At 41.4% G+C, this 27,829-nt stretch overlaps 4 protein-coding genes and 1 long non-coding RNA gene across 6 annotated transcripts in view; all 5 read right to left on the reverse strand.

Annotated features, from left to right (window-relative positions):
- LOC125769011 (CD109 antigen-like) overlaps positions 1 to 2,264 on the reverse strand; it is a 4,891-nt gene extending 2,627 nt beyond the window's left edge. Inside the window, exons 1-7 of the mRNA XM_049437375.1 lie at positions 2,157 to 2,264; positions 1,877 to 2,072; positions 1,138 to 1,816; positions 805 to 1,073; positions 644 to 738; positions 316 to 571; positions 23 to 232 (exon numbers count right to left, since the gene is read on the reverse strand). Of these exons, the coding sequence (XP_049293332.1) occupies positions 23 to 232; positions 316 to 571; positions 644 to 738; positions 805 to 1,073; positions 1,138 to 1,816; positions 1,877 to 2,072; positions 2,157 to 2,218 (1,767 nt within the window). The 5' untranslated portion in view covers positions 2,219 to 2,264. The remainder of the gene's footprint in view (positions 1 to 22; positions 233 to 315; positions 572 to 643; positions 739 to 804; positions 1,074 to 1,137; positions 1,817 to 1,876; positions 2,073 to 2,156) is intronic.
- LOC125769014 (CD109 antigen-like) overlaps positions 1 to 2,277 on the reverse strand; it is a 23,539-nt gene extending 21,262 nt beyond the window's left edge. Inside the window, exon 1 of the mRNA XM_049437381.1 lies at positions 2,202 to 2,277. Within this exon, the coding sequence (XP_049293338.1) occupies positions 2,202 to 2,218 (17 nt within the window). The 5' untranslated portion in view covers positions 2,219 to 2,277. The remainder of the gene's footprint in view (positions 1 to 2,201) is intronic.
- Positions 1 to 11,544, reverse strand: part of LOC125769009 (CD109 antigen-like) — a 25,809-nt gene extending 14,265 nt beyond the window's left edge. The window contains exons 1-12 of one of the 2 annotated variants that reach the window (XM_049437372.1): positions 10,952 to 11,544; positions 10,672 to 10,867; positions 9,933 to 10,611; positions 9,594 to 9,868; positions 9,442 to 9,530; positions 9,116 to 9,371; positions 8,836 to 9,045; positions 8,321 to 8,774; positions 7,956 to 8,261; positions 6,599 to 7,878; positions 6,384 to 6,537; positions 6,004 to 6,302 (exon numbers count right to left, since the gene is read on the reverse strand). In XM_049437372.1, coding sequence (XP_049293329.1) covers positions 6,208 to 6,302; positions 6,384 to 6,537; positions 6,599 to 7,878; positions 7,956 to 8,261; positions 8,321 to 8,774; positions 8,836 to 9,045; positions 9,116 to 9,371; positions 9,442 to 9,530; positions 9,594 to 9,868; positions 9,933 to 10,611; positions 10,672 to 10,867; positions 10,952 to 11,013 — 4,056 coding nt within the window. In that variant the 5' untranslated portion in view covers positions 11,014 to 11,544 and the 3' untranslated portion in view covers positions 6,004 to 6,207. Of the gene's footprint in view, positions 1 to 6,003; positions 6,303 to 6,383; positions 6,538 to 6,598; positions 7,879 to 7,955; positions 8,262 to 8,320; positions 8,775 to 8,835; positions 9,046 to 9,115; positions 9,372 to 9,441; positions 9,531 to 9,593; positions 9,869 to 9,932; positions 10,612 to 10,671; positions 10,868 to 10,951 lie in introns of those variants that run through there. The other variant, XM_049437373.1, reaches the window with a different exon arrangement.
- An 879-nt stretch (positions 11,545 to 12,423) lies between these two features.
- Positions 12,424 to 15,408, reverse strand: LOC125769046 (uncharacterized). The gene is made up of 2 exons (XR_007419013.1): positions 15,197 to 15,408; positions 12,424 to 15,006 (listed from the first exon to the last, which is right to left on the reverse strand). It is a non-coding gene; the product is annotated as an uncharacterized LOC125769046 (long non-coding RNA).
- A 706-nt stretch (positions 15,409 to 16,114) lies between these two features.
- Positions 16,115 to 23,855, reverse strand: LOC125769008 (CD109 antigen-like). Its single transcript, XM_049437371.1, has 12 exons — positions 22,619 to 23,855; positions 22,358 to 22,553; positions 21,586 to 22,267; positions 21,247 to 21,521; positions 21,095 to 21,183; positions 20,769 to 21,024; positions 20,489 to 20,698; positions 19,974 to 20,427; positions 19,609 to 19,914; positions 18,252 to 19,531; positions 18,037 to 18,190; positions 16,115 to 17,955 (listed from the first exon to the last, which is right to left on the reverse strand). The coding sequence occupies exons 1-12, from the start codon at positions 22,729 to 22,731 to the stop codon at positions 17,870 to 17,872; spliced, it is 4,101 nt and encodes a 1,366-aa protein (XP_049293328.1). The 5' UTR covers positions 22,732 to 23,855; the 3' UTR covers positions 16,115 to 17,869.
- Between the last annotated feature and the right edge of the window lie 3,974 nt (positions 23,856 to 27,829).

A 27,829-nucleotide genomic window follows, 5' to 3' on the forward strand; every position in this document is an offset into this window, starting at 1 on the left:
TTTGCTAGCTTTCGCATCTTACATTAAATTTGTCGAACTCATTCTCATCGATCGCATGAAATCCGTCAAACACTTGCATAGCGTCCTCCCAAAATAGATCGTGATTCTTGTTATAATACAGTAAACCTTTGTCATAGGCAGCCAGTCCAACGTACGCTCCTGGTCGTCCAGACATTCGAAGCCCAATTTGTCGTCCTGGCTTTAATTCTTGTTCGTCTACGCTCAATTCAAACTGTTTGTGAAAAATTAAACAACTTAGATCCTTCATACATCTGCCTACCGTAAAAAAGTTATAAAGATTTCATTTTCACTTACATTGTTACGAAGCTCTTCAAAATCGATGTCCACAAAGTCGTAAATTACTGTTTGTTTCGCTACAGTAGCTACGATAATTTTTGCCTTCGGTATCATTTTCTCGGTGGCGTCCAATTCTAAGGGATATTTGTTCTGCCTGTTCGGTCTCATGAAACCGGAATCAATGATGTTGCCCTTCGACACAATGTAGTACATAAAGAAGGTCATACGTTCGTTGCATGTAACCATAAGTCGTAACTTTCGGTTCAATTTAATGCTGAAATTCAACGAACAGATGTTTGTTCATAACGAAATACTACCACATCTCTTTTTAATGAGTGCTACTCACGGAGATTTTAATTCCAGTTTTAGATAAGCATCCGTCAAGACTTCCACTTTGTCCACTTGTTCGTTAAAGAAGAATCCATCATCATCGTTAGAAAACTGTAAAATTAATTAGTATACATGAAGTCCTTCACTTACTCCAATATACACTTAGAAATCACTTACGTATACAATCATCGTTTCTGTACTGTCGCTGGGACTCAACTCCAGTAAGATTCTTCCTTTATCGTCGGTAGTGGACGTTGTTTCGTATCCGACCTCCATCACTTCCACCTTACCGGTGACACCTTTAGCAGGGGTTCCATCGTGGTATCGGAACTGAAGCGTACACTTAAAAGGCTTCCCTGGACGGAATTGTGGACTTTCCTTGATCAGTTCCACGCGGTACGGATTTTTGTACACAGTGATTTGAGATTCTTTCACCACAGTCCGATCTACACCACAGACAATTGAGAATCATTAGCATTTCCAAAAACCAGTGTTGTTCACATTTCTTACTTGTAAACTGCTCCACGAAGGTCGTCTTTACACGCACATCTTCCCAATCTCGATGAACAGTAAAATAATCAGCGTATTGCAGGTTTACCTGCCCCATCCCGTAAACGTCAAACTCTTTCACCTGATCTCGCTTATCGTCCTCCAAATACAGCTCCACCTTGACATGCCCTTTCACTGGTTTTCCGAAGTGATAGTGGGCTGCTATCGTCAGACTCAAACTTTGGTGCTCCTCCAGAGGAATAACGGTTGGTACCACCTCTACGTCAAACGAGGACAACACATACTCCTTCACCTCGAATGTCTTGGACACGAGTACTTCTCCGTCGACCAATACCGAGATGTTCCATATACCGAGCATTGGAGTTGGCGCGATTTGAAGGTTATTCTCAAACACTCCGGCGTACAATCTTGCCGAGGACCACTGCCGCACCACATTGTTTTGAGGATCGCGGATCATGACTTGTACTGTTTTGATCCGTGTAGAAGGTTTCAGCTCAGTGTCTAGCACTATTACACGAAATTGAACCGTATCGCCTGGTTTGAACACGGGCTTATCGATCTGTATTAATCCTGATACGGTTTTGCTGAGGTACACCAAATCGGCTTCCTTGTGAAAGCTAAAGCCACGTTGTCCGTCAATGGTAATTTTGTAATATCCAGTTGATAAGTCTTTAGGCATCTGGAAGAAAGTACAGGTTTAACTTCTGTACACTTAACAGTTCGAATGTGCTCGTCTTACATTGAAGTTGATCATTCTGTTCATTTGTTTCCGAACGTCAACCGACTTCGTTATGTTAAGAACATTTTGACCATCCTCCGCGTGTCCTTCGATTCGTAGCATCAGGTCCACCTTGTTGAGATTGGTGTTAAAATTACTGATCACAACCGTATAGTTCTGGTTGGCCCGAATGAATTTTGGACCCACTACCAGTATTCTGAAACCGAAAAACCGCATACAAATTATTGTTCAAACCATATTAATCACTAAACACTGAAACCACCAGAACGTTAGTTCCTACCCATGAGCAGCTGCTGCGAAGAGTATCACCGTTAATATTCGTAACCTTATGAACTGCCACATGTTGTTCGAGCGTGGTGCAAATTCACGTCTGCTTAAGATGGTGTCTACAATTGAACTAAATCATGATCAGCTTACATCTCTATCAGGGAAGCTGTACTGTTGAAGGGGAATTCCCGCAAAGGTTACTGTAAACATACGACCTGTATGTATACCGGGTGATGATAAGAATAAATCCCCTCGCTTAGATGATCGACGTAAATGTTCAATTCCTTGACTGCTTTTCAACAGTGCTGATAATAATTTGGATTGCGATTTAAGAATTTCACACACCTTTTAAAACTGATCTGTGTGAATGATTTATTTGATTTCTTCAAGCACCGTTCAACCTTACACGGTTTACGTAGTGTTTAAGTTTAAAAGTCAGATGAATAATATAGTTTGAACATTGCAAACTGTTCTTCTCAGTAGCATATATTTTTGCAACATAAAACGTGAAACGAATGAAAGTAACACAGTTACTTTCTTATCATGGGCTGCAGCCACTCTGAGGTCTTGGCCTGGATCAATCGCCTGCCAATCCATTATTCCTATCTTTGGAACAAATGTCTCGCCTTCTCGAATATATACTATTTTAAACGACTAAATTAAATTTTTAATTATTTCATTCCAGTATAACAGCTCATAGACATTGGTCAACATGGCATATGTTGAATAAATGCAAATTTCACAAGACATTTCCTCCTTGGGCTGTGGTTCCTATCCCGGGCAGGCTCGGCTACATTGCTGTTCTGTGTTGATATGGTGGTTGTGTGTGTGCAGAGTTGAGGGTTTATTGAAGATAGTGGGTTTTCCCAGTTTGGAGTCTATTGCGTTTGTAGTGGTAGTTGTTATGGGTTGTGAGTTGTCGTTCAGGTTGAGCTGTGGCTACAATTGACTATTCTACGAAAATTAATCAGTAATTCAACAATTAATTAATAATTATTTTTCATTTCTTCAACCATCTGCGACCAAAGTTCTTCAGTTTACAAATTACCACAGCTCTTGATGTAACGTATTTTTTAAAAATTCACTGTACATGTGCGTGTCTCACTCTCATGGAAAATTAACTCTTCTAGGTGTCTTTACGATGTCACAAACATCGATCCCCAGTAAAGCTGTTTCTAGATACACATCGCACAGAGCGACTGTTTGCCAAAGGGAAAAAATGTTGTAGTTTTGTAGGCATAGCTCTTAGGGATTTTAAACTCAAACTCTATCAGCAAATGGAAAAACCCGTGCCGCCAAAAAAAATATTCCAATTTTTTCCCTGAACTCTCGTCGCGGTACTTGAAACGTCAAACGACTTAATACTTATTTTAACTTCTGCTGACACTTGCCAGAATACAGTATTCCAACCGCAATCGGGCACAACCCGGTACATTAATAGGTTGAGTGCCACTGCACCCTATCAACTGTCACCTTAAACCTAACGGAACAAACAGAATGTCAGTTTACTGTAATTTGTAATTTGCAATAAAAAAAAACTATAAACTAAATTCATTCATACTCACATACATAAGCGTCACACGCTAAAAAAAAACAAAAGAACCATTATTTTGTTTTTTTCTTATATTCTTCCATTCTTGCGCTTGATTTTTTTGCATATACGAATACATGGTATGAAGTGATTGGCCATGCTTAACTTACCAACTAGCATACAAACACACGACTAGAGAGTCAACTAGCTTAAAAATTCGTCTAAAGGCGCCAGTCTAAATTGTCGTAATTACTGTTAAATTTTAGTGTGATATATAGTTCTCATCTGGCCGTTAAAGCTGTATGCTCGACGTTTTTGGTTAGTCCTAAGAAGTCGGTAATTTCTAAAAGTTCTAAATGGGACATAGACGATTACACGGGCTAACAGTTCAGGCGCGTGTATCTCTCCACTATAGCGTTTACCCATAAAACGGTATTGCGTAGTGTCACGTCTTCTAGCAAGGGACTGTAAACCAAACAACAAATAACGAGTATGATAGGAGGGACGAGAGGCGTAATGCCAAAGAGTAAAACATAAGACAAAACGTGTAAACTTTTTTCGGACAGATTCTGACTTTTTAGAACACACAGCGTACGAGGGACAGCAAACCACCGAGCTAGTCTCAAGCAGAAAACGCACAAACGATTTGTAAAATGTGGTCAAACAGTGAGGGTCGGAGGCTTCGCTAGATTGCCTCCAAGGAAACCCTAGCATTTGATTTACCTTATCTACGATATCACATTAATGTTGATGAAAGCTAAGCTTACGATCAAGAGTATCTCGTAAGTCCCTGAGAGTGTCCCACCGCGGCAGTAGCATCCCAGAAATAATAAAGACAAAAACTAAAGGACGAACTGATCTATTGAAGGACATAGTCACGTCCTTACCAACAGAAATAGGCAAGCCATTTTTTTGGCACTAATCCGTAAAACCGTCTGTAACAAACTTTCAGAATTTTACGGAAAATACTTCTAACTGCGTTATCATAATTTTTCCGCGGTTTGTAACAAAAGCGAGCCAATTTTTCCTCGTAATCCCTATTTTATATGGTCTGTTAGTAGCGCCCTCTTTTGTCAATCATTCGAACTATCGTAGCGGAAAGGGCTAAAGTCTGAAACACGACCCCCCCGCACTCACGGGCACTCATTTGAGTGACTTTTTTTCGTGCAGGGTGGTTCGAAATCGGTTGCGTGTTTTTTAATTATGTTTCGAGACACAGACACCTGAGGGCATGGCCGTCGAAGAAGAAAATGTAGCAATTGGTGCCATCTATCGACCACAGGTCAAAGATTGGCGATCCGTTGGAGCTTTCGCGAATAGCTCCGGCCACAGACATGGTAGCGATTAGTGGTGCATGGACGAAATGTAGCCACAAGTGCCATCTAGCCATGGCCAGAAGAAAGTTTGGCGATATCTTGGATACCGGCGGAGCTATGGGGCAAAGTTGGGCCAAAAATGAGGAAAATTTTACGGTTTCACAAACAGCGTATGGAACTTGGTTCCTCGATGAATAAATCACTTTTCACTATGCGAAAACCTCCTTACAATTTAATAGTAATTGTAAAAAAAATCAAATTTAGGCCACATTGCATAGTCTCCGAACCACCCTGTGCGAAAAATTGACACGCAGATGAGTGACCGTGAGTGGGGGGGGTCGTGTTTCAGACTTTAGCCGCGGAAAGTTGTGTGAAAAGGTTTGAAACTGTCAATGGATCTTTGCAATCAGAGACAGTCAGGAAGGAACGAACAGGAAGGAATAGTCTCAGTTCGAGTGCCATAGCAATTATTTCACGACATTTGGCAAGCATTGCGGTTGGAATTCCATCAGGCCCAGGGTTGAAGGAGGTTTTAACCTGCTGCAAGACACGTAGTACGGAATCGCATGTCAATATCAATATTAAACGGGGAAGTGTGCACGTTCCTGGTGAAGGCACTCCTTACATCGTTCGGCAAATAGGTTGCCTTTCTCTTTCAGACTATCTGAGGTCATGATAGGAGAAAACAGCAGAAACAATTCGGGTTTCTAGAGAGGGAAGAACGTACACGAACAAAATAGCACGTATGGGATAGTCTATTGTAGCTTCTGTAGACGTTATGTGCTGCAACGAATATTAGCCTAGAATGTTGCGTCCTATTTCTACGATAGAATCGATAGCATCAAGATTTGTTTCGCTTCTTGCGTCGGCAAGATGTTATTAGACCAAGAAGGTTTATGTCGAGTAGGTTGTACAGGGAAGCAGGTAGCTAGGTGTTCTAGGAAGATTCGATTGAATAATTCCAGCGCTTGATCAACATCAGGGTTTCCCTCAAGGAAAGACCAGTCCGAATATTCCAATTGACTAATCAGGCGTAGATACCTTTTATTCACACTTGTATCGAAGTATCGTTGTGTCAATAATTTAGTTTAATTTAGTTCTCGTAGGTTTTATTAAGGTCACACATACCCCAAACTATCAACTTCAACATTACTTCTTGGTTTACCATAGACGTTACATTCTTTTTGTAGTTCGTTTTAAGTTTGAAACAGTAAGGTTCATCTTTTTTTACAGTACTTGGAACAATCGGTTTCGTCGCATATGTCGCAAACCTCCTGTTTATCCACTTCGTACAACTTAATGGCATTCCAATCTAAAATAAAAATAATAAAAAAATAATTATTGAAACAATATTTGGTGCTGTACAACAAGTATATCGATCTAACAAACTCACTTTCATTGACCGAATCGTACACAACCACATATGCTGGACGCTTCAGGGCCACTCTAAACCGTCTGTAAGCCGTCACGGTGAAGCAGTTCCGTTCGGTACCCATGTTGTTGTAATACACAACAACGGATGTGCCGCCGTACCTAATGTCAGTGTGCTGTAAATGATTGCATTGGTTAGAGGTCATGCTTTTTTTTCATTTTCAAAGATCATCTCACCTGTATCGGATTGAAGGAAGTCTGCTCGCTGATCGGATTCTGATCGACAACGTATCCACTAGGGAAAGCAACCTCAATATGCGCCAAGTTCGAACGCTGATCCGTCAATTCTGGAATGAAGCTTGTACATACCTTCAGCCGCAGCTCGTAGTCAGAACTCAGTTTCGTTACCGTCAGGTGAAATCGGTGCGCAAAGTCCACGAGATTTAAACTGTACTGATAGATCACCTGCAACAATCCGAATCCGATTCCTCCAACAGTGATCTCCAGAGACTTTGTCTCCTGCGGTATGTCCTCGAAGTCGGTAATATTGATGTCTGGCGAGCTTATACGAAAATGTTTGGTTGGCAATTTTGTTGACATACGATGTTTAAAATTCAGCTGTATGGTGTAGTCGTTCCGCAAGGGAGAAATTTTTTCCGCCAACTTTGTCAGTGCCTTCAGCCCTACGAAGGTGTCCTGAGTGCGTGGGAAGCTTCCGGTAACATAGCGTTGATTCACTAGCCATCGCATCACTGGAATACCGTCCTCATATTTCCCCGCTAATACAAATGACAACAACGCATATGCGGTCGTCTCTATGCTGTTGGTCGAGTTCCAGTACCGTTCCAAATCGTTACCGTCATTTCTGGGAGTAGAAAGACCGATGAGCTTGTCTAATGTTGTAGTCTTCTTTTCATGTCCGTACAACATCAATGTGTAGGTCGCAATGGACAGATCGTAAGGGTTTTGGATGTCTTCCAAGTTCGAACTTAGATAACTCATTGCCTTTTGGATCACTGCCGCGTGCTTTTCTTTAGCTTTCTCGTTCTCTAGAAGCGCTGTCAACACGTACGATGTCAGTGCAATGCCATTTCGTAGACCGCCTTGCATTTCTTGATGAATCACAGCACCAACCTCATCGAATCTTCCCGAGCTGTGTTGCTTCGAAGCAAGCCAATCATATGTCTTTTCGACCATCGCTACATCAACTTCGGTTATATATTTCGACGCAGTTTGCATCGATTTTGCGACGAAAGCGGTAAGGAAGACGCTGCCACCTTTATTTTGCCACACACCAAATGATCCATCTGTCTGACGATAACGCATCTGATTTTGGTACCCTTGGCGTAACAAACTGGTAGCTTTATCGATGAGATTCTGTTCCTTCGAACCAATAGCATGTAAATAGTCGAGAACAACAATGTTTGGTACAAAGTGAATCATATTCTGTTCCCCACTACCAGATGGAATGTCTAGCAGATTTCCCAAGTTGTTGATAACAGTTGTGAGCAAACTGGCTAAAAAGCAACCAGAAACGAGCAATTTTAACAGTATAATAATTGAAAAATGTGTTGTTTTTTTTCGTTTTACTTACGATTCAGCCGAAACCTAAGCTTTTTCGAACCATGCTCGGCTTTTTTGTCTAAGTCTAAATTAATGGGAAAGGTTTGACTGGTGTGTGTATTGAAAGCGAAGAACCGAGATTCCATCTTATTCTGTACCAAACTTTCTGGCATGACTCGGATCACTTTTTCCAGTGCGTCCGATTCTTGTCCGATTCTGGCTTTGATCGTTGTCTTCACGCGTACCGCCATCTCTCCGAGCTTTCGCGCTTTCGCCAGAAATGAGATCGGTACACCAACCCTCGGAGGAACGCTTACGGATTTGGTGTAGCTGATATCTGTAAGAAAAATGATAAAGTACTCTCACAAAATACTTCAAGAGTTCAACGACACTCACCTTCCACAGGTTGTCCAATGAATTCCGTCTGATTAGCCACACTGTAAAGCGTCACATCAGCGGTATACTCTCTTTCAAGATTGTTAAACAGTGTAAACTGTAACGCGATCACTTCACCTCGTTTAATGGAGTACGGAAGACTATCCACAATGTAAAACGGTTGGATCGTTGTGAACTGGATGGGCTTTTTGATGATTCCCAAACCGTACACTGGATCAATCGAGAATCCCGTCAAATACCAGGATGTGGTCGAATCTGGCACCATTTCGATCATGTTGCGCTTTCCAGATGTTCCAATGGTCACATTCTGCCATAACCACGATTCTTGGAAGTTTGTGCGATACGGAACCATCGTTGACGTAGGTTTCATATAATTACCTCCAAAGCGCATAGATGCAGTGTTTGTCGTTTCTATCCGAGCTTCTCCAGACATTTTGGCGAACAAGCCTATACTCTGGAATTAAAAACTAACTGTACAACAGCAACAAGCAGAACATTTTGCAGTAACATCTTACATGAAAAACATCATATTCATCCTCTTTGACGGCATGGAAGTTGTCAAACGCTTCGATCACATCCTTCCAAAATAGGTCATGCTTGTTGTTGAATTGAAGTAGACCTTTATCATACGCAGCGAGCCAAACATGCGCATTCGGTCGTCCATACAGCTGAAGTTCGATCTCGTGACCTGGTTTAACCGCTGTGTTCTCCATTCTTATTTCCAGCTAAAACAAGATTAGAATACATATAGCGTGTTAAACCAATTTTAATTTAAATAAAAAGCTGTTTACTCACTTTGTTGCTTAACTGATTTAAATCCACTTCAAACGTGTCGGTTACCATCATGGCGTTGGTTATGGTAGCAACCAAAATTGTCGCTTTCGGCAACATTCCTTCGGTTGCATCAATCGTTAAGTAATCTTTGGTAAGTCCACTTACTCGCTTAATGTTTCCGTACAAGATGGTGCCCTTGGACACTACATAGTAGTAGTAAAATGTCATCTTTGTGTTGCACGTCACCAACATTCTGATCGGTTGGTTTATTTTAACTCTGAAATAAGAACGTTCCAAATGAATTCGATTCCATGAATAACCTGGATTGCCGTTTTGTTGATACTTGCGATGAGACCAGGTTTAGTTTTATGAACGTGTCTGTTGCGGCTTTTTTAATTACTTCGTGAAATGAGAACTGGCTTGTGTTGTCTTCCAACTATAAAAATGCAATGAGTTAAACATTAGTGAAGCTTCATAACAGAACCAAACACCTTCTTACTCTTATTGTCATTTCCTGGGTCGCCTCCGTTGGACGCATCTCTAGCTTGATTGCACCTTTGCTATCGGTTACATACACTTTTTCGTTGTCGACGTCCTCTCCTTCTACTATCACCAACATAGGAACATTCTTGACTGGTAAGCCATCGTGATAGGTTAACTTCAGTTTGCACTTGAAAATAATACCAGCACAAAACAGTGCACTATCCTTTTCCATCGTTGCGCGGTACAAATGTCGGTAAACGGAAATTTTTTGCTCTTTCATCGCAGTTCGCCCTAAAATAGAAAAATTTAAGTTTATTTCGTATGAAGTCGTAACGTATCAAGGCACAAGTTATACCCGTAAACTGCTCGTTGAAGGTCGTCTTTACAGTCACATCTTGTTGATCGTGAAACAATTCTAGTTCTTCATTGAAACGGAACGTGACCTGTCCCATCCCGGACATTTCGAACTCTTTCACCTGATCTCGCTTATCGTCCTCCAAGTACAGCTCCACCTTGACATGCCCTTTCACTGGTTTTCCAAAGTGATAGTGGGCTGCTATCGTCAGACTCAAACTTTGGTGCTCCTCCAGAGGAATAACGGTTGGTACCACCTCTACGTCAAACGAGGACAACACATACTCCTTCACCTCGAATGTCTTGGACACGAGTACTTCTCCGTCGACCAATACCGAGATGTTCCATATACCGAGCATTGGAGTTGGCGCGATTTGAAGGTTATTCTCAAACACTCCGGCGTACAATCTTGCCGAGGACCACTGCCGCACCACATTGTTTTGAGGATCGCGGATCATGACTTGTACTGTTTTGATCCGTGTAGAAGGTTTCAGCTCAGTGTCTAGCACTATTACACGAAATTGAACCGTATCGCCTGGTTTGAACACGGGCTTATCGATCTGTATTAATCCTGATACGGTTTTGCTGAGGTACACCAAATCGACTTCCTTGTGAAAGCTAAATCCACGGTGTCCGTCAATGGTAATTTTGTAATATCCAGTTGATAAGTCTTTAGGCATCTGTAAGAAAGTACAGGTTTAACTTCCGTACACTTAACAGTTCGAATGTGCTCGTCTTACATTGCAGTTGATCACTCTGTTCATTTGTTTCCGAACGTCAACCGACTTCGTTATGTTAAGAACATTTTGACCATCCCGCGTGTGTCCTTCGATTCGTAGCATCAGGTTCACCTTGTTGAGATTGGTGTTAAAATTACTGATCATAACCGTATAGTTCTGGTTGGCCCGAATGAATTTTGGACCCACAACCAGTATTCTGAAACCGAAAAACCGCATACAAATTATTGTTCAAACCATATTAATCACTAAACACTGAATCCACCAGAACGTTAGTTCCTACCCATGAGCAGCTGCTGCGAAGAGTATCACCGTTAATATTCGTACCCTTATGAACTGCCACATGTTGTTCGAGCGTGGTGCAAATTCACGTCTGCTTAAGATGGTGTCTAAAATTGAACTAAATCATGATCAGCTTACATCACTATCAGGGAAGCTGTATTGTTGAAGGGGAGGATCCTTCGAGGGTTACTGTAAAAATACGACCTGTATGTATACCGGGTGATGATAAGAATAAATCTCCTCGCCTAGATGATCGACGTAAATGTTCAATTCCTTGACTTGCTTTTCAACAGTGCTGATAATAATTTGGATTGCGATTTAAGAATTTCACACACCTTTTAAAACTGATCTGTGTAAATGATTTATTTGATTTCTTCAAGCACCATTCAACCTTACACGGTTTACGTAGTGTTTAAGTTTAAAAGTAAAATGAATAATATAGTTTGAACATTGCAAACTGTTCTTCTCAGTAGCATATATTTTTGCAACATAAAACGTGAAACGAATGAAAGTAACACAGTTACTTTCTTATCATGGGCTGCAGCCACTCTGAGGTCTTGGCCTGGATCAATCGCCTGCCAATCCATTATTCCTATCTTTCGAACAAATGTCTCGCCTTCTCGAATATTTACTATTTTATTCGAATAAATTATTTTTTTTATTATTTCATTCCAGTATAACAGCTCATAGACATTGGTCAACATGGCATATGTTGACTAAATGCAAATTTCACAAGACATTTCCTCCTTGGGTTGTGGTTCCTATCCCGGGCAGGCTCGGCTACATTGCCGAGTTGAGGGTTTATTGAAGATAGTGGGTTTTCCCAATTTTGAGTCTATTGCGTTTGTAGTGGTAGTTGTTATGGGTTGTGAGTTGTCGTTCAGGTTGAGCTGTGGCTTCGTTTGACTATTCTTTACTGACTAACGTTGAGTGTAACAAATTAATTTTATTCAAAATTCGATATTTATTTTTTTCTTGTATTTCAGCACAACTAGATGAAGTCTTGATCTGCTGGTTTTTGGCTTTTTTTTTTACTTTGACTACCCGTATCTTGCAGAAGGTTTGAATATTAAAAAGCTAACATAATAACAATGTTTAAAATATTGTTGATTTCTGACCAGAATTCTTCAGTTCACAGTTCATCAGATTACCACTGTTCTTGACGTAACGGAATTCCCAAAAACCTTCATAAAAGTTCGCTGTACGGTTGCTTGTCTCACTCTCAAGGCATATTAACTGTTGCGCACACGAAAATAGCTTTCGGAGCAGCAGCTAGAGACAGGCACGGAACTGGTTCTAGGCAAATAACGATTTTATTGATATATGTAAATAATTAAATTTATACCCTAAACATGCTGACTGTTGTCGGTCAACATATTTTTCTTAACCAATGTTTTTACTCATGGTTCACGCGCACGTCACTGGATGGCGTGGTCGATGTTTTTTTTAATTCCAAATTTTTGACCAGCGCGCGTTGTTTTCACCTGACGCATAATCAACTGGAGATTTCTACCGAAGACCGATGTAGAAGGACAAAAGAAGCAGAAGAGCAATACCACAGAGAACACAATGCCGACCTCGGTCGACGAAAGCAGTGAGTATCAGTGGAATACAGTTGTAAGGAGAAAACAGCAGCTACAAATACCCGCAGAAGATAAACATGTTGCTAGGACTTATCCTTCATCGAAGCCGCAAGTGCGTCCGAAAACAGAAGCCATAGTGATCGGGCTTAACGAAAAATAATCCTACGCGGATATCTTACGTATATTTACGTAAAGACAGATAGAAAGCTACAGACGCTGGGTAAACAGGTCTCGAAGATTACAAGGATCTCCTGCAGGAGTCTGTGAGAGAAGCGGGGAAAGTAACAGTACGTGGCAACGAGGCGACAATCGAATGTCGCGATATAGATGAAGTCACAGCAGCAGAGACAGTCGAACTCGCTTTGCGAAGTCGGTTCGAACTAGGCAATGCCAACGTTGAGATAAAGATGAAACCGGCGTTTAATGAAACGCAGACGGCGTTCATTAAAAATGCCGTCGGAGGAACTTGGATCACCAAGTCGGAGGAACCCGTTGTCTCGCAGCTCGGAAAGCATGGAAGTAATCCTAGTCAATCTGAACCACTGTGAGGCTGCACAGGATCTCCTGTGGCAGGTGATAATAGAGGAAAAAGGCGATGTGGTCATTATATCACAACCCTACCATGCACCAAGTGACACCAACAACTGGGTCATGCATAAAACTGAGATGGCTGCAATCTGAGTTGTGGGATTATTTCCCACTCAAACAGTAGTATCCTGCGGCTTCGAGGGGTTCGTCATCGCCATGATCTCCGTAGTCTATTTTTGCAGCTGCTACGCACCCCCAAGATGGCAGCTAAGCAAATTCAACGACATGTTAAACAGCCTGGTGGAAAAGCTCGAGCGGCGAAGCCCAGTAGTTATCGCTGGAGACTTCAATGGTTCGGCAGTTGAATGGGGAAGCAGACGGACGAACAGCAGAGGAGACGCGGTGCTAGAAAGCCTTGCTCGACTAGACTTTGTTGTGGGAAACGTATGTTCAACTCCCACGTTTAGTAGAAACGGTAGAGCAATTAAAGACAGTAAGAGGAAATGCCTCCTAGAGCTCAGTGCTGAAATTGCCCGGAAGCCCTGGGGTTTCGCTTACAAGACAGTGATGCAGAAGGTAAAAACTCGTCAAGAGCCTGTCCCATGTCGAACGATGTCCCATGAGGCTTGAAAGGATAATTGGGAATTTGTTCCCTACTCATGACCCTCCATGAACTGATCATGTTCTTGGACCCTTGGTTCAGGGATCAGTTCTTGGACCCACTCTGTGGAACGTCATGTATGATGGTGTGCTCACTCTCGCACTGCCTCCAGGAGCTCAGTTGATCGGGTTTGCAGATGGCATCGCCGTTACAGTATCCGGCGAAACGATCGAGGAAGTCGAGATGCTGGCAACTGACGCAGTCAGCAGGATTGATGGGTGTATGAGAGGTGTAAAGCTGTGCTCGTAGCACCTCGTCCATGTTAATGTAGCTACGTCCGTAGTGAGGTACGGAGCCCCAGCATGGGCGCACATCATGTCGGCGAGGCAGAACCGGAACGCTGTGGATAAGGTACACAGATGATTGGTCATGCGTGTTACCAGTGCATATCGTGCATACAGTGCATACCAGTGTTATATCGTACCATATCGTATGATGCGGTATGCGTAATTGCGGGAATCATGCCGCTCTACATCACCCTTGAGGAAGACGCGAAGGACTTCCGCAATGCACACTCGGGGGAACCTCTTGCTGATGGAGCAGTTAAGTCGGAGTCAAAGAGGAAGTGGCAGTTGGCTTGGAGCAACTCGAAGAAAGGGAGATGGACCTATTCTTCGATCACCGACGTTGCAACGTGGTTGGGAAGGAAACATGGAGAAGTGAACTTTTTTGTCACACAATTTCTCTCCGGTCATGGCTGTTTCAGGCCACCTCCATAGATTCCGATATGCCGCTTCGGAATGAAGTAATATCGCGATGTGATTCCTTGGGAGGGTGCACAGGGTTCATGGTAGAGATGTGCAAAGTGACTAAGAATGAGATAGTGAGTTGAAACGTTGTATTGAACGAGTTTCGTTCATTCACCACGAGGAGTTTTAGCGATTCTGTTTTCACTTACTCACTCATGAGTGTAAGCATGTAGCCGTGGTGAATCGAGTCGCAAAAAGAGTAAATACGTGAGTTGAAACGAAAATGTGCGAGAGAGTTATGAAACAAAAATAAGTTGAAACGAATCTAACCAAGTTCCATACCCTGTTTGAGAAAATGTAAAATTTTCCTCATTTTTCTGCAATTCGGCAAAACTTTTAAATGTGATATATTTTATTGCGAATTTGTTGCAATAAGTTTCTTTTCCCTCAAATAATGCTTTAAATAAAAACCAGAATAAAAAAATATAAAAAAAAAATAAAAAATTATAAAAATTAGAAAATTTCCTAAGGCTCATTTTTGCGCCAAGTTTTGGCTATAAGTCGGTCGGTATCCAACGGATCGCCAATCTTTAACCTGTGGTCGATAGATGGCACCAATGGCTACATTTTCTTCTTGGACGGCCATGCCTTCAGATATCTGTGCCAGAAGTTATTCGAGAAACCAAGTTCCTTACCCTGTTTGATAAAATGTAAAATTTTCCTCATTTTTGCACCAAATTTTGCCTATAACTCGGTCGGTACCCAACGGATCGCCAATCTTTAACCTGTGGTCGATAGATGGCACCAATGGCTACATTTTCTTTTTGGACGGCCATGCCCTCAGATGTCTGTGCCAGAAGTTATGCGAGGAACCAAATTCCTTACCCTGTTTGAGAAAATGTAAAATTTTCCTCATTTTTCACCAATGTACCAAAATTTATAAATGTGATATATTTTAATACGAATTTGTTGCGACAAGTTTCTTTTCTCTAAAATAATGCTTTAAATTAAAAAAAGAATAAAAAATCAGAAAAAGATATAAAAAAAAATTTCAACTCGAAAATTTCATAAGGCTTACGTTTTTTTTTTGGGAAATTTTGCAAAAAAATATAATTGATTTATTTTAATGCCAATTGGTTGAAAAAAGTTTCTTTTCACTCAAATAATGTTATAAACAAAAAAAAGAATAAAAAAAAAAATTAAAAAATCTATAAATTTGAAAATCTCCTAAGATCCTAAGCCTCCTAGTTCTCCTAAGCCTTATAAAAGACTTATACCTTTATGCCGGTTTTTTTGACTCCAAAAAAGGAGTCGTTAAACGAGCTGACTCCCAATAACGACTCATTCACTCTGAGTTGACTCACTTAAAAGAGTTGTTATTCTCATCTCTAGTTCATGGAGAGGTTTTTACTGGGTAAAAATCCTATGTCCCCCATTATGGGTGTCTTTCGAAGATTATTTTGGAAAAAACGCATAGTCTGCACTTTCTGAACTTGCAACGGTACGTTAGACTTAAGTTGTTGTCAGCGACATTAAGTCTTCCAGGTGTCTTTACGATGTCACAAACAATGCTATAAAAATCGATCCCCAGTAAAGCTGTTTCTAGTTACACATCGCACACAGCGACTGTTTGCCAAAGGAAAAAAAATGTAGTAATTTTGTAGGCATAGCTTTTAGCGATTTTGAATTCAAACTCTATCAGCAAATGGAAAACCGTACCGCCAAAAAGTTAGTCCTGCTTTTCGGCCCTTAACTCTACACGGTACGATTAAATTCATACTTTTATTAACTTCAGCTGACATTTGTCGGAATACAGTATTCTAACAACAATCGGGCTCGTGTGACTGGGTGTGGCTAGGATGTAGTGAAATTACGATTACGAAATTACGATGGAATATTATCCTTAATCTTTTTTTTATTTCAGGGAATTATATAAGATTATAGTCATTGTTAGTTTAGGAGTTCCCGGGGAGGAATATTTTTTTATTTACAACTTCCTCCCTTCCTTGTACCAATCGTTGGCCGGTTGGCAGTCTTACTTCCAGCGTCGGCTGCTGACTGACTATCTTCCTTCCTTCCTTCCTTCCTTCTCGGGGTTAGAACGAAACTGTTTCTGGTACAGGTATGCCACCGTTTATACCTTGCTGACTCATGTCCTGAACCATCTGTCTCGTTTCTCCTCGCACTAGTTGTCCTCCTGTTTCCAGGATCGTTCCTGATCGTCCTCGACTAGCAACTTGGCTAGTTTGCGCGCTTACTCTTAGGTTCCGCTTTGCTGCTTGTTTCTGTCCTGGCTAACTAAGACGCTATGGTCGCCATATTAATAATATTCTTTTGACATTTTCTAGTACCTTCATAGTGCCATAGATATACCATTTGGAAGGCTTACTATCAGAACCAAGTTAATGGGAAATGGAAATGATGAGGAGAAATTGCTGCATTGATATTGATGCCCCTGCAACCCATCAACTGTCAACATAAATCTAATGAAACTGACCACCTAGCCACCGAGCCAACTGATCCCTCTTTTCCTCGTAATCCCTGTTTTATATGGTCTGTTAGTAGCGCCCTCTTTTGTCAATCATTCGAACTGTCGTAGCGGAAAGTTGTGTGAAAAGGTTTGAAACTGTCAATGGATCTTTGCAATCAGAGACAGTCAGGAAGGAACGAACAGGAAGGAATAGTCTCAGTTCGAGTGCCATAGCAATTATTTCACGACATTTGACAAGCATTGCGGTTGGAATTCCATCAGGCCCAGCGTTGAAGGAGGCTTTAGCCTGCTGCATGACACGTAGTACGGAATCGCATGTCAATATCAATATCAAACGGAAGTGTACACGTTCCTGGTGAAGGCACTCCTTACATCGTTCGGCAAATAGGTTGCCTTTCTCTTTCAGACTATCTGAGGTCATGATAGGAGAAAACAGCAGAAACAATTCGGGTTTCTAGAGAGGGAAGAACGTACACGAACAAAATAGCACGGATGGGATAGTCTATTGTAGCTTCTGTAGACGTTATGTGCGAATATTAGCCTAGAATGTTGCGTCCTATTTCTACGATAGAATCGATAGCATCAAGATTTGTTTCACTTCTTGCGTCGGCAAGATGTTATTAGACCAAGAGGGTTTATGTCGAGTAGGTTGTACAGGGAAGCAGGTAGCTAGGTGTTCTAGGAAGATTCGATTGAATAATTCCAGCGCTTGATCAACATCAGGGTTTCCCTCTAGGAAAGACCAGTCCGAATATTCCAATTGACTAATCAGGCGTAGATACCTTTTATTCACACTTGTATCGAAGTATCGTTGTGTCAATAATTTAGTTTAATTTAGTTCTCGTAGGTTTTATGAAGGTCACACATACCCCAAACTATCAACTTCAACATTACTTCTTGGTTTACCATAGACGTCACTTTCTTTTTGTAGTTCGTTTTAAGTTTGAAACAGTTAGGTTCATCTTTTTTAACAGTACTTGGAACAATCGGTTTCGTCGCATATGTCGCAAACCTCCTGTTTATCCACTTCGTACAACTTAATGGCATTCCAATCTAAAATAAAAATAATAAAAAAATAATTATTGAAACAATATTTAGTGCTGTACAACAAGTATATCGATCTAACAAACTCACTTTCATTGACCGAATCGTACACAACCACATATGCTGGACGCTTCAGGGCCACTCTAAACCGTCTGTAAGCCGTCACGGTGAAGCAGTTCCGTTCGGTGCCCATATTATTATAATACACAACAACCGATGTACCTCCGTACCTAATGTCAGTGTGCTGTAAATGATTGCATTGGTTAGAGGTCATGCTTTTTTTTCATTTTCAAAGATCATCTCACCTGTATCGGATTGAAGGAAGTCTGCTCGCTGATCGGATTCTGATCGACAACATATCCACTAGGGAAAGCAACCTCAATATGCGCCAAGTTCGAACGCTGATCCGTCAATTCTGGAATGAAGCTTGTACATACCTTCAGCCGCAGCTCGTAGTCAGAACTCAGTTTCGTTACAGTCAGGTGAAATCGGTGCTCGAAGTCCACGAGATTTAAACTGTACTGATAGATCACCTGCAACAATCCGAATCCGATTCCTCCAACAGTGATCTCCAGAGACTTTGTCTCCTGCGGTATGTCCTCGAAGTCGGTAATATTGATGTCTTGCGAGCTTATGCGAAAATGTTTGGTTGGCAATTTTGTTGACATACGATGTTTAAAATTAAGCTGTATGGTGTAGTCGTTCCGCAAGGGAGAAATTTTTTCCGCCAACTTTGTCAGTGCCTTCAGTCCTACGAAGGTGTCCTGAGTGCGTGGGAAGCTTCCGGTAACATAGCGTTGATTCACTAGCCATCGCATCACTGGAATACCGTCCTCATATTTCCCCGCTAATACAAATGACAACAACGCATATGCGGTCGTCTCTATGCTGTTGGTCGAGTTCCAGTACCGTTCCAAATCGTTACCGTCATTTCTGGGAGTAGAAAGACCGATGAGCTTGTCTAATGTTGTAGTCTTCTTTTCATGTCCGTACAACATCAATGTGTAGGTCGCAATGGACAGATCGTAAGGGTTTTGGATGTCTTCCAAGTTCGAACTTAGATAACTCATTGCCTTTTGGATCACTGCCGCGTGCTTTTCTTTAGCTTTCTCGTTCTCTAGAAGCGCTGTCAACACGTACGATGTCAGTGCAATGCCATTTCGTAGACCGCCTTGCATTTCTTGATGAATCACAGCACCAACCTCATCGAATCTTCCCGAGCTGTGTTGCTTCGAAGCAAGCCAATCATATGTCTTTTCGACCATCGCTACATCAACTTCGGTTATATATTTCGACGCAGTTTGCATCGATTTTGCGACGAAAGCGGTAAGGAAGACGCTGCCACCTTTATTTTGCCACACACCAAATGATCCATCTGTCTGACGATAACGCATCTGATTTTGGTACCCTTGGCGTAACAAACTGGTAGCTTTATCGATGAGATTCTGTTCCTTCGAACCAATAGCATGTAAATAGTCGAGAACAACAATGTTTGGTACAAAGTGAATCATATTCTGTTCCCCACTACCAGATGGAATGTCTAGCAGATTTCCCAAGTTGTTGATAACAGTTGTGAGCAAACTGGCTAAAAAGCAACCAGAAACGAGCAATTTTAACAGTATAATAATTGAAAAATGTGTTGTTTTTTTTCGTTTTACTTACGATTCAGCCGAAACCTAAGCTTTTTCGAACCATGCTCGGCTTTTTTGTCTAAGTCTAAATTAATGGGAAAGGTTTGACTGGTGTGTGTATTGAAAGCGAAGAACCGAGATTCCATCTTATTCTGTACCAAACTTTCTGGCATGACTCGGATCACTTTTTCCAGTGCGTCCGATTCTTGTCCGATTCTGGCTTTGATCGTTGTCTTCACGCGTACCGCCATCTCTCCGAGCTTTCGCGCTTTCGCCAGAAATGAGATCGGTACACCAACCCTCGGAGGAACGCTTACGGATTTGGTGTAGCTGATATCTGTAAGAAAAATGATAAAGTACTCTCACAAAATACTTCAAGAGTTCAACGACACTCACCTTCCACAGGTTGTCCAATGAATTCCGTCTGATTAGCCACACTGTAAAGCGTCACATCAGCGGTATACTCTCTTTCAAGATTGTTAAACAGTGTAAACTGTAACGCGATCACTTCACCTCGTTTAATGGAGTACGGAAGACTATCCACAATGTAAAACGGTTGGATCGTTGTGAACTGGATGGGCTTTTTGATGATTCCCAAACCGTACACTGGATCAATCGAGAATCCCGTCAAATACCAGGATGTGGTCGAATCTGGCACCATTTCGATCATGTTGCGCTTTCCAGATGTTCCAATGGTCACATTCTGCCATAACCACGATTCTTGGAAGTTTGTGCGATACGGAACCATCGTTGACGTAGGTTTCATATAATTACCTCCAAAGCGCATAGATGCAGTGTTTGTCGTTTCTATCCGAGCTTCTCCAGACATTTTGGCGAACAAGCCTATACTCTGGAATTAAAAACTAACTGTACAACAGCAACAAGCAGAACATTTTGCAGTAACATCTTACATGAAAAACATCATATTCATCCTCTTTGACGGCATGGAAGTTGTCAAACGCTTCGATCACATCCTTCCAAAATAGGTCATGCTTGTTGTTGAATTGAAGTAGACCTTTATCATACGCAGCGAGCCAAACATGCGCATTCGGTCGTCCATACAGCTGAAGTTCGATCTCGTGACCTGGTTTAACCGCTGTGTTCTCCATTCTTATTTCCAGCTAAAACAAGATTAGAATACATATAGCGTGTTAAACCAATTTTAATTTAAATAAAAAGCTGTTTACTCACTTTGTTGCTTAACTGATTTAAATCCACTTCAAACGTGTCGGTTACCATCATGGCGTTGGTTATGGTAGCAACCAAAATTGTCGCTTTCGGCAACATTCCTTCGGTTGCATCAATCGTTAAGTAATCTTTGGTAAGTCCACTTACTCGCTTAATGTTTCCGTACAAGATGGTGCCCTTGGACACTACATAGTAGTAGTAAAATGTCATCTTTGTGTTGCACGTCACCAACATTCTGATCGGTTGGTTTATTTTAACTCTGAAATAAGAACGTTCCAAATGAATTCGATTCCATGAATAACCTGGATTGCCGTTTTGTTGATACTTGCGATGAGACCAGGTTTAGTTTTATGAACGTGTCTGTTGCGGCTTTTTTAATTACTTCGTGAAATGAGAACTGGCTTGTGTTGTCTTCCAACTATAAAAATGCAATGAGTTAAACATTAGTGAAGCTTCATAACAGAACCAAACACCTTCTTACTCTTATTGTCATTTCCTGGGTCGCCTCCGTTGGACGCATCTCTAGCTTGATTGCACCTTTGTTATCGGTTACATACACTTTTTCGTTGTCGACGTCCTCTCCTTCTACTATCACCAACATAGGAACATTCTTGACTGGTAAACCATCGTGATAGGTTAACTTCAGTTTGCACTTGAAAATAATACCAGCACGAAACAGTGCACTATCCTTTTCCATCGTTGCGCGGTACAAATGTTTGTAAACGGAAATTTTTTGCTCTTTCATCGCAGTTCGCCCTAAAATAGAAGAGTTTAGGTTTATTTCGTATGAAGTCGTAACGTATCAAGGCGCAAGTTGTACCCGTAAACTGCTCGCTAAAGGTCGTCTTTACAGTCACATCTTGTTGATCGTGAAACAATTCTAGTTCTTCATTGAAACGGAGCGTGACCTGTCCCATCCCGGACATTTCGAACTCTTTCACCTGATCTCGCTTATCGTCCTCCAAGTACAGCTCCACCTTGACACGCCCTTTCACTGGTTTTCCGAAGTGATAGTGGGCTGCTATCGTCAGACTCAAACTTTGGTGCTCCTCCAGAGGAATAACGGTTGGTACCACCTCTACGTCAAACGAGGACAACACATACTCCTTCACCTCGAATGTCTTGGACACGAGTACTTCTCCGTCGACCAATACCGAGATGTTCCATATACCGAGCATTGGAGTTGGTGCAATTTGAAGGTTATTCTCAAACACTCCGGCGTACAATCTTGCCGAGGACCACTTCCGAACCACATTGTTTTGAGAATCATGGATCATCACTTGAACTGTTTTGACCCGTGTAGAAGGTTTCAACTCGGTATCCAACACAATCACACGAAATTGAACCGTATCGCCTGGTTTGAACACCGGCTTATCGATCTGTATTAAACCGAATGTCGGTTTTGCAAGAAAATCAAGTGGCACTTCCTTGTGAAAGCTAAATCCACGTCGTCCATCGATCGTCAGCTTAATAAGCTTAGTTGAAGAAGAGATGTATGGAATCTAAAGTAGAGATTTTCGTTGGACACAAAAATGTCATTGCGTTTTAAAAGATCCGTTCATTCATTTTTTAAAAATATACATTATTCTCACATCAAATATGATGGTACGAAACGCATCACGCCGCACATCAATTTGCTTCGGGAAGGAAAACACATTCTTTCCGCTTTCGTCTTGTGCTTCCAGGAGCAACTCTAGATCCACCTTGCTTACATTCTGCTCGTAGTTGCTGATCACTAACTTGTACGCTTGGTTGGAGTGCACAAATGTCGGACCCACCACCAGCACCCTGGAAGTTGAACGCACATAAAAATTGCAACACTATGAACGTACTCGCACTAGAACCAAACTTACCCCCAGCTAGCACCGAACAAAGTAATCATTACCACCAGTCGCACGTACCACAACATGCTGCCAGATTGCACGATCCTGTGTGTAGCTGATAGTGAATAGAACTGAGACTGCATTCTCAATGGCGATCGACTCGAACCACCGCTCGTTCGCTTATCTCTGGGGAAAGCCCGCAAATTAAACAATAACGTCCACACAGATGTGATGTTAATGTAAGCACGTGAATGGAAACCGATTACTATGGTTTCGGCTTTGATTCACGTTCGGGTTTGATTAAATAAAATCTCGTGCATAAATTTAACACTTAAGTAGACTGATTATGTGTGTGTGGGGCGTGAAGAAGCGAAAGAAATTATAATCAAATTGTTGTTGACCTACCATAACATATATGTAATTACTTTTACCACGTAATCGGGCAAACCAATGTTTGTGCATTGTTACAGGCCTGGACCTTTGTGTATGAGCCTGCTCGCGCATAAGTGTGTGAGTGACGAGAGAGGTCACGGGAGACCGTTCAGTTTCACACTAGCAATAAACTAAAACAAACCAGATGTGAATCAGAAATAGAAGGTTGTTCATCATGCCATTGAAAAGGGTATCGCTCTACTACCCTTCATGGCACGCCGCATGGAATCGCCGCTATGGGACTCGACATACACCGCTATTGGTCTCGAAGAGCAAACCAGGTTCGTTTGCACAGCTTTTCTGTCGTCAAAGACAAGGTATTCGTTTTTCTTACAGTTTTCCTTAACCTTGAGGACAATAGAGAAGCCGCTAGAATGACAAGCTCTATGAGTTATGCGATGAGCTTACCATGGAATAGGGAATCAGACTCGCCAGCCGGTTTCTGGTGCGCTGGTCATGTCATTCGAATGGTACCGTACAACCCACTCCGCGAAGTCCTTTTAGGTCGTTTACGCGTACAGGGCAAGCTTGGTAAAACTTGGGTGAGATGGAGTGATGGGGTTGATCCACCAGACAGTCAACCAGACGGCCCGGGCTAATGGACGACGCTAGACCGTGAGCGGTTTAGAGAATTCCTGCAACAGGTCTTGAAGCCGTTAGAGCGCAGAATAAGGGTTGAATATTACTTTTAATGAGGCAAGGGCCTCATGGTGTTAAGAAAGAGAGTTATATTATACAAGAATGTGAGATATACTAAATGTGTAAATGATTATCTCTCGGCTTTGGCTTTCGGATACTCGGGAGATTACATTTTGTTTTTTTTTCAGGCATATTATAAACATAAATTAGAAAAAAAAATAATGTGATTGTATAAGAGCTAGTCATGCGCGTGTATAGTGAACTTTTGTGAGACTCTTTAGTTGGAATTCGGTCGTGAACTGAATACGTGAATACGCGGCTGAAACCTTTCATCCTTTCGAAATTCTTCAGATTTTTTTTTCTTTTTTTTACACTTCATCTACACATCATACACTTCATCCTTGCATATGTATTGCCAGTACCTCAGACACCAATATGGTGTAAGAGATTACGTTCCGGAATGGAACAACCTAACGTATCTGATATCGACAACATCGATGGATGAATATCACTATAACCTTAGTTATCCCTTGAATCTCAAACTATATTGTTTCACAGTTACATATTTATATTATATTATATTACATTGGTTACCGTATCTGAGAAATTGTAAGTTAGGTTTCTGTAGGTATGAAATTTTCTAATTCGCTTGAATTTTAAATAAAATATTAACTCCTTCATATACCTAGTACAAAAAGCCTCGTTTACCATTTCACACCGTGTGCCACATTGCTAATGGCGACTATAGTACCATTTTGTAAACTATCATGACATAACCTTTTCGAAGCACACCTGGTGGCACAATTAGCTCAACCTTTCACTGTTTGCAATGAAAAACGTTACTTTGGGTCATAGTGTTCACTCGTTACTCATACCGGAATGGTCTAGATCTTGGGGTATTTAATTAAAATCATTTGCAACATTCTCAGCCCAATCATGTCTCCCGCTCGATGAGACATCTTTCCACTAAAACTTTCCTTTTTTTGGTTGGGCACTTTATGATTGTGCTGTGCCGAAGCCTACCATCCATCATGGTTCTTTGGTGAACGATTCATAAGCAGAAGGCCCGTATCCTGGAGTGCCTTTTTGATAACAAACCTCCATAAATGGCACGTGCCTTGTGTCTTTTCGCAACGAGCTTGCGATGACAATTAGAGAATTTTACCATTTAAATTAAAATGTGCTACACCGCAAAGCATCGCTACTTCACTTATCTGCAGCAAAGGCGTATTTCTTTTCCTTTCAATATTCCAATTTAACTTTTCCCATTTCTTACAAATCCACCACCAGTGCCTATCTATTCCACCGCACAATCTACGCTCTGGATGTTCTTTTCCAACACTGGCACCGCGATAGAGTGCCCGTACGACGTTGCTTTTGCATACCGCAAACGGGCTGACGCTACTGTTTGACGCTACTAGTTTGACATGTTCGTTATGTTAAAATTAAAAGCAAACATGAAATCGAACGGGGGAAAAATTATAATCAAACAAATCACACTTTTTGCTCGTCGCTAACAGCATGCTACCGAGCGTGTAGAATCGTTCCGGGATGGCGTACGCTTTCGCTATGCCTGTCATGTGTATGCGTACCGCTTTGTCCATCATCACACGTACCGTGCTGCTATATGCTAAGCTGACATTTTCAACCGAGCAATTGTCGCTCATCCGCTGTCATATGTACTGCCACCATTTTATGGGGACAATGAGCGCAGCACGATACCAGCGTTGGACGTCAACATGCATTGGAATTTGCATACGATGCTTTGAGAAAGGGATGCAATAAGATAAGATAAAGATTAGAACACTTTGAAAGTCTTTTTTTGTTTGTTATGTATAACTGTTTGAGCACCGTACTGGAATTTTCCTAACTCATAGCAAAATGACCGTAGATTTTTCAACGCAAACAGGCACGATGGTGACCACTAAGCCACGTAACAGCTGCCTGGTTATGGTTGTCGGTTCAACAGCTTTTCTTTTCAACAAGGATTTCCAGCTAATCTATAAGGTCCAGTAATGTCAAACAAACGTCATGGAACGTTGTTTTTTCTTCTTCGAATAATAAATAAACGTTTCAATGTAGCAGATTCGCAAATGATAACGTGAATGATGATTGATTCTGTTCTGATTCTGTTCACACTTTAAACAATCGATTTATGACGACTATATTTCCATCCGGTACGAAAGCTAATGCCCTTCTCATTGCCCATCTTTCTTATTTATCGGCACACATTGTCGTCGATTCCTGCCCATAATACGCCAAAGTTTACATTTATCGCTTATCTGTACTTGGTTCTACCATCAATTCTTTTGTTCCAACGCAATATTTTTCTCTTAAGAGAGGATCGTTAACTAAGCCAGAGCGCCGTCTGGTGGCTGCTAGCTGTAATCTCTCTCTCTCTCTTAGGCCCTACTCCTTCTACAGGACTGTCGAACCAGTCTACTTATTGTCGACATGTGTACATTCTCATTTCTCAGCATTTCTTAATGTAACCTACCCATGTGTCAAACTCATGTAGATATATTTTGAAATGTGCACGTTCATTAACATGAAAGTACCTAATCTTACAAATAATTCCTAAACCTACTCTAACCGATTCCTCATTCCATGTGCTTTAGCTTTCAGGAAATGGTAAATATTTTATTTGCAGTTTTGGTTTCATTTTAATTGGTTTCATTTTACTCTATTACAATATCAGTTACTTATTGATCTTGACTCTTCTACAGTACCCTCTGTTCCTCTTGTTGATAGATTCTACTATCATGGTTGATGTTACTCTGTGTCATCCGTAGCTCAAACGTTAACTCAGCTGCAGAATGTAGTCTGAAATAACGCATTATGAATTTTTACCACTGCCAGATGCCTTTATCATCCTGAGGATACACCTAAATAAAAATAAATCCTGAATTCCGAAAGTATATCCGCCGGCTGAAACTCCTACGATCCATCCGAGAATGTTTGGAGAACAAAATTCCGTGACGGTGGTTGCGGAAGTTGAACAGCATATTTTCAACAGCAACTCAAAGAGGAACTCACTTCGTTCCAATCCAGTAAAGAGATTGGCGATCTACCGATGCTTGAAATGAAATGTGTTGCTCTACAATATTAGAGCTCTTGTGGCCTTATATTTTGGACATGAAAGCATGGCAAATAAATAAAATATAATACATCTGTTACTGACTATCTCGATACCGGTAATTAAAGTCAAGAAATGCCAGTAATTGAGGCTCTCTTAGTAACACTGATTTCTTAACCCATAAAAACTAGAAACAGGCGTTAAATTCCTTAGAGATTCATGAATCTTTGAGGATTTTTTATTTTTTGAGACTCGACTCATGTTTAGAATGACTTTTCTCTGAAAACTCATATGAGAAAGTCTTTTATTATTTATTTATTATTCAAATCGTCTGCCGCATGGGTTTCACAATGGTTCTTAAAAACTAGGGAAGGAGGAAGAATGGAATATGGAAGTTGTTGTGAGAGGAAGCAAGATTGGTTATAAGGAGAAAGCGGAATTATTAAGGAGGCGAGTGCGGAAGTGTGAAATGGGAACGTTGAAATCGAACAGGTGATGGTCTCTGTTAAAAGAGGCGCATGCTCTTAACCAGGGATCATTCTGGACAAAAACCGAACGGCGGGTTGGAATAAAGATGGGAGGCCTGTCGCGAAGTCTGCGAGAGGGTACATACAGTGGCAAGGAAGATAATAGGGAAGGAACATCGATATCGGCGGAAAAGATGCAGGCAATGAAGTAGAATTGCGCTTGCCAATAGCGTTATTCAATTTCTATTAAACCCAGCAACAGTAACAGTGAACAGCATCGGAGTAACAGTGAGGACATCTACGTACTGCGAAGCGCGTAGATTTCCTCTGAACTCTCTCTAGTCTCTGCATAGCAGTACCTCCAGCTGAAGTCCACACGACGCCGGCATAATCAAAAACGGACCGAACCCAGCAACATTACAGTGCCTTAAGACAAAGAGGATCGCAAATTTCCGAAGACATGCGCATAATGAGGCCTAGCGCTCTGTTCGCTTTATTGATCACATGGTTAATGTGAGTAGCGAACGAGAGACCCTCATCCACCCAAACCCCAAGATCTTTCACAGTGGGTTCCCTGCTTATTTGGGTACCGCATAGGTAATAATCCCAAGACAGCCGGGCAGCAGC

The sequence above is a fragment of the Anopheles funestus genome, chromosome 3RL (genome assembly GCF_943734845.2).
Source record: "Anopheles funestus chromosome 3RL, idAnoFuneDA-416_04, whole genome shotgun sequence".
Taxonomy (NCBI): domain Eukaryota; kingdom Metazoa; phylum Arthropoda; class Insecta; order Diptera; family Culicidae; genus Anopheles; species Anopheles funestus.

What these genes read in the sequence shown, in the direction of transcription:
- LOC125769008 (XM_049437371.1), bottom strand. Translation starts at nt 22,731, where the DNA reads ATGCAGTCTCAGTTCTATTCACTATCAGCTACACACAGGATCGTGCAA. An exon ending in TTGTTCGGTGCTAGCTGGGG is followed by an intron (nt 22,554 to 22,618) that starts GTAAGTTTGGTT and finishes TTCAACTTCCAG; the next exon opens with GGTGCTGGTGGTGGGTCCGA. An exon ending in GTACGATTCGGTCAATGAAA is followed by an intron (nt 17,956 to 18,036) that starts GTGAGTTTGTTA and finishes TTTTTATTTTAG; the next exon opens with ATTGGAATGCCATTAAGTTG.